Here is a 5,846-nt window from a genome sequence, read left to right as displayed (position 1 = left end):
GACTGGAAAACATTACAAAATCTTTGAGATAGAATGCCCATTACAGCAATTAACCAAAGATGATAAAAACAAAGCTTAGTAACAAACATGTTGAAGTGACTGTCAAACAAAAATGCCAAAGGCTGCTCTTCCATTCATGGGTGATGCTCACTACTTCCTCGAGTGTACATTACTGGACCGCACAAGAATTCGCACAACCAAATTTTCAAAAGCCAGGCCTTACCAGAAAATCAGCTATATCTTCCTCATTCAAAGATGGAAATAAACAGGCAATCAATCATTTCCGATTCTATCCCAACAGTAACAGATGCTTACTCTTTCTAAATAGTTGAATTGGCAAGACATGCCCTCAGCAGTTTAGTAGCTGTTCCGCGTTCACAAAGCATTACATAGATTTTGTTGCAGCAGTTTTTTCTTTATTCTCTCAGTTATAGTAGGATCCAATTTTATTTACAAGATAGCTGAAGTAGAACTCGTACCTGGCATCAGTTTTCAATCCGACTACTTTAGAAATGTATCTCGCGTCTCTCAGAAAAGAATTTTCCTGTAACTACTTGGTCCGGAATCAGGGAAAGCCAGACTCCAGTGTCAGCCCCTTCCTCAATTGTGATATGCCCCGACCAACCAGTCATGGCAGTCTTCACCCAGCCGGGACAGTAGCAATTGATACATATCTTCTGGCCTTCTGGTTGATCTGAAAGAACCCTGGCCATTAGCCTTGTGTAAGCATTAACTGCGAGTTTTGATAACGAGTAGTCAGCGTGCGTTTGAGGCCATCCATTGGATGTCCAACTGCCATCTTTTACTTGTTCCAAGAACTTGTTCACGGTCTCATCAATCAATTCTTCTGAGAGAGTATCCACATCTTCCAATTGGTGTCTCAAAGTGTCATCTTCAATTCTCTGCCACAGAGTCAAGAACTTTAATCATGTTCATAAGAAGCAAAGGGTGTCCACACAAACAAGAAAAAGGAATAGAGACTCCTAATTTAATCTCATGCAGCTTCTGTCATTTGTTACCGCAAATAGTCCCAATATGATAAATTGGAGTGGAATAGGGTTAGGTATTAGAAAGAGAGACTATGATCCTCCAGCATATTGCAGGTTTGAGGAACTCGTATTTCCAACACAGTTCATCCATGCATGGCCTTTCTTTTACAGAAAGAAAGAGGGACCCTTAAAGGAATTAAACTTTTAACAGTAAACTGCTAACTTTTTACGAAAAATGGATAGAGAAATCAAAATTCTGTGTGTCTAAACGCATATGACAAAAATATTTGAAGTTGAAAAGGAGCTAAGAAGGAAAAAGATTTTTTGCACTCAAAATGCAGAAGAAAGTTAAAAAATTCTCTCATGGTAGGCAATTGTTACTAGACTAAAGGAATCAAAGTTCCTTGCCTTCTCTAGAAGCCAGGTTACATGACAACATTCATCAACCATATGGCAAAGACATGCATCTTTGTTTTTTTTATTTAATAAGAATATTTAATCATCAAATATGCCTCCTATTGCTCGTACACGAAGCTTACATGGTTTTTCCACTTGGAAATACAGTATTGGGCTGGAATCCCCATTGAGGATAGGGCAATCAGAGCACGTGAACTTCTTTGGGCACATAATACCTTCAACATGCATAGCAAAACACTATTCTATGCCTTCATTGCTAGATTAGAAATGCATCTTAAGTTCCTAACCCAAAAAAGACCCCCCTCCTTCCTCCACTTTATCTCTCTCAAGTATCATGGAAAAGAAAAAGTGCAATAAGGGAAGCAAAAAAGCAACATCAAAATACTTACATGTCGCTTTCCATTAAGTCTTCCCAATCGTGAGCTCACATTAACAATACGAGCACCAGATTCAGAAGGCTTCATTAATGGGATCATAGCTTTAATCATATTTTTGGTCCCGAAATAGTTGGTGTTAATAACTTTTTCAGCACATTCAATGGTAATGTCCGACCCTTGATTGAAGCTAACACCCGCATTGTTTATCTGTAAAAGATCAATTATCCAATGATGAAAATTATCTCACATACCTCAGAAACCACCATATCGACCTACTAGCAAACAAAGAGGTATCAGTATGCACTATTGATTATACAACAAATTACAGAATATTATACATATGCACTTTTTGTATACTCAAACTTCATATATTTACCATTCAATAAAGGCTTCCCCAAATATCTAAACTAAATATTGACCAATCTAAGTTCCTTTATGTTTAAACAATGCAAAAAAAAAAAAAAAATTACATATCTAAACTAAATTTTGACCAATTCAGAAAAGATAGAGGAAAAAAGAAACGCAATCAGTTAAACGAGCTTAACATACATTATGATGGCAATCAAATCAACCTAAATGGCAAAAAAACAATAAATGGTCGAAATAAAATTATGATATTGGCATCTCACCAGAATATCTAGACCACCATAGCTCTGCTGTAACCAATCAGAAAAGACTGTGATTGATGAAGGATCCAGGACATCCAGTTGATGGAAGAACACATTCAAACCTCCTTCTTGTAAAACCTTTGTTGCTTCTTCACCAACAGCTGTGTCTCTTGATGTCAGAATAACTGTCAACCCATGCGCAGAGAGTTGGTGTACAATCTCAAACCCAATCCCTCTGTTTGCACCAGTCACCACAGCAACAGTATCTGGATTCCACCACCTGCCAATGACAAAACATATACTATTTTATACTTGTATAAATATGACTTACTGGTTACTGGGGGTAGCAACAATGTAGTACCCCACACAATAAATACTCATCATTTTCCTTGTTTATAATAAAAACTCAATCACTATTGGGGGTGGGTTCTACATCATAGGTTAAAGAGGAAAAAAATATTGAAAAAGCAAAAGTAATAGAAAGTGAAGTGAAAGTAAAGAAAATAAGTTTTTCAGCATGTATTCAATTAGAATGAAAATTTTGTAAGAAAGTTGTAAAATAATTCCTAGAAAATGTAATGGTTTTGATCGCAGGAAAATTACAACAAATTATTGTTGTTTACCAAATTGTCCTTTACATTATATATAATAATAAGTCTAAATGGATTTGTCTCAAAACATTTTTTTTTAAATTCTTTTTTAAAAAACTAAATTTATTGTGAAGATCTACATAAATAATTTTAAAGGGCATTCAGACTTTATACTATTCATTTAAATCAATTAGATGTATTAAAGACATAGATCACAAAGAAAGCAATATATTAGATGAGAAATACCCTAGAAGGTGGGGAGTAGATGACCCACTTAAGAAGGTGGGGAGTAATAAAGTGATAGGCCCGATAACATACCCACAGAACCTTGAAGAACCCGGATAACATACCTATACAAGATTGGAGAACGCTAGGTAATGTAGGAATTGAGTGGCTAACAAAGTTGTTTAACGACGTCCTAAAACAAGGCATGATGCCAAATGAGTAGGAAAAAAGGTACAATAGTACCAATTTGCAAAAATAAAAGGGGATATACAAAATTGTGGCAACTAATAGAAGGATTAGATTAATGAGTCAAACAATGAAAAAAATGAAAAATGGTAATAGAACAAAAACTAAGGGAAGAAGCCATAATATTCCATAACCAATTCGGATTCACGCCAAGGAGATCCACAATGGAAGCCATATATGTACTTAGACAATTACTTGAAGAATATAGGAGTATGCAGCAAGACTTACATATGGTTTTTTTTAGACTTAGTAAAAACGAATGATAAGGTCCCAAGAGATAATTTGGTGGGCTCTACAAAGAAAACAAATCCCATTACAAATCATAGAAAGTATCCAATATATATATGAACACAAAAACTAAAGTTCGTACCACGTGGTGAAACTAGTGAGTTCTTCATGGACGTAGAATTGCACCAAGGTTCGGTGCTAAGCCCATATTTATTCAAAATAATCTTAGATGAAATAACAAGAGACTTTGAAAATGAGATTCCATGATGCATGATGTTTGTTGATGATATAATGCTCACATATACCTCGAAGGAGAGAGAACATAAAGCTACAAATGTGGAGAAATGCATGAGAATCCAAAGGTAGTCGAACTAAAACTGAGTATGTGGAGTGTACGTTTAATAATGACTCGGACATTGATAACATAGTGATAACACTTCAAAACCAAAAGATTACCCAAAACAACCACTTTTGATAACTAGGATAGATAATACAATTGGATGGAGAGATAGATAGTGATATAACTAATACAATTGGAGTGGGTAGGACCAAATGGAGACAAGCTAATGGGATTTTATGTGATAAAAGAATAAGAAATAGGTTAAAAGGAAAATTCTATAGGACCGTTATTAGTCCAACTATGTTGTATGGAGCGGAGTGTTGGGCCCTAAAAAAGAAACAAGAACGATACTTCATGTAACGAAGATGAAAATGTTAAGATAGATGAGTGGAGTGAGTAGAAGAGATGCATTTACTAATGAAAGTATGAAAGAAAAATTAGGTGTACTGATACCCAATGGTGAGAAAATTTGGGAGAGTAGAGTTAGATGGTTTCATTCACATGCATCAGAGACCTAGTGGCGCTAGTCAAACAAGAAAGACTAGTTGTCATAGAAGGTAAGAGAAGGAGAGGGCAACCAAAAAAATATGGGATGAGAATATTAAAAATGACTTCAAAATGTTGATATAGTAAGCATTATGGATTTTTAAAATTAAAAAAGAGTGGAGACAGATAATTCATGTGGCCGACCCAACTCATGTTGGATTAAGGCAAGGATGATGAAGAGGATGAGGAATTTCCCTTACAAATTTACTTTTCTTATTATCTCAACTCCTAAAATGCTAAAAATATTTCTATTTCCATCTCTTTCCTCTACTTTCTATCTAACCAAACTAAGTCCAAAGTTTAAAGGGCTACGGAGAACTTAATAATAATCAAAGCATACTCAAGCCTAAGACCAGGCAGGGCCACATTTCAGCAGTCTTCATTGTAAACTTTGCTTCCAAAAAAATCTCAATACACCCATATACTAACTATCATAATACTAATTAGAAAACAAACAAATTCAACTATAAAAGACCCAAATGAAAATGCACGTATTTGCTTAATAAAAAAATCCAAAAAAGAAAAGAAAAATGCAAGTCTAATCCAGCACTGAACTTTCTAATCTTAGAGATCATTATCAGATGGACTGTAACAAATAAATTACAATTAAAATTATTAGGGAGATAAAGACAATGTAATCGAAAAACAGAAATCACATTGAGTTTGAAAGTTAGGGTTAATTTCTGGCATACACACATATACATATATTGGGGAAAACAAGAAAGGGTTACCTCTGGTGATCGGAATAAGGGATTGTACGGAGGAGAGAGATCTCTTGGCGTCTCTTTTCCCTTCGCTCTTTCGCCTTATCTTTCTTGTCTACTTCTTTCTTGTCCATTTCTCCCTCGTCCATCTCTCTCTCTCTCTCTCTCTCTCTCTCTCTCTCCTGTCTCTCTTTCTCTCTCTAAAAATGTGATTAAACTTGTATTGTGTTGTAGCTGCTATGATTTGCTCTCTCTCACTTGCGTAACGGAATTATAGCGTTCTTCCCGCTATATTTGGAGCTTTTATAGTTTTATACCGCCCTGGAGTTTGAACAAACTGATTGCAACGACTTACCTCCTTGTATACCTGTAATGTTTTCATTTGCTCCCATTCAACTTGGTCAAACCTATTATTTCATATGTATAATTTATGGTAAATTGCATTGACACCCTTGATGTTTCGGTCAATGTCATTTAGATGCGGGTCAATGGATTTTTTAATAATGACACCCTTGTAATTTCAAATGTCATATTTACCTGATTATTTAATTCAATTATTTTATAAAATACCAGCCC

The 5,846-nt window shown here is 35.3% G+C and overlaps 1 protein-coding gene across 1 annotated transcript; it reads right to left on the bottom strand.

The window, feature by feature from the left end:
* Positions 1–5,637, bottom strand: LOC132286166 (uncharacterized). Its single transcript, XM_059788439.1, has 4 exons — positions 5,298–5,637; positions 2,413–2,671; positions 1,796–1,990; positions 1–902 (listed from the first exon to the last, which is right to left on the bottom strand). The coding sequence occupies exons 1-4, from the start codon at positions 5,417–5,419 to the stop codon at positions 507–509; spliced, it is 972 nt and encodes a 323-aa protein (XP_059644422.1). The 5' UTR covers positions 5,420–5,637; the 3' UTR covers positions 1–506.
* Positions 5,638–5,846: the final 209 nt, after the last annotated feature.

This window comes from Cornus florida, unplaced genomic scaffold (assembly GCF_030987335.1).
Source record: "Cornus florida cultivar Cherokee Brave unplaced genomic scaffold, ASM3098733v1 CherokeeBrave_3.0.0_Hap2_Chr11, whole genome shotgun sequence".
Taxonomy (NCBI): Eukaryota; Viridiplantae; Streptophyta; class Magnoliopsida; order Cornales; family Cornaceae; genus Cornus; species Cornus florida.
Note: the sequence above shows the minus strand (reverse complement) of the source record. Positions and strands in the feature narration are given on the sequence as shown.

Bases quoted from the DNA above. Each gene is read 5' to 3' on its own strand.
- LOC132286166 (XM_059788439.1), bottom strand. From the start codon at position 5,419: ATGGACGAGGGAGAAATGGACAAGAAAGAAGTAGACAAGAAAGATAAG. The intron at 2,672-5,297 runs GTAACCCTTTCT...TGTCATTGGCAG, and splicing joins CCTTATTCCGATCACCAGAG to GTGGTGGAATCCAGATACTG. The intron at 1,991-2,412 runs GTGAGATGCCAA...GATCTTTTACAG, and splicing joins ATGGTGGTCTAGATATTCTG to ATAAACAATGCGGGTGTTAG.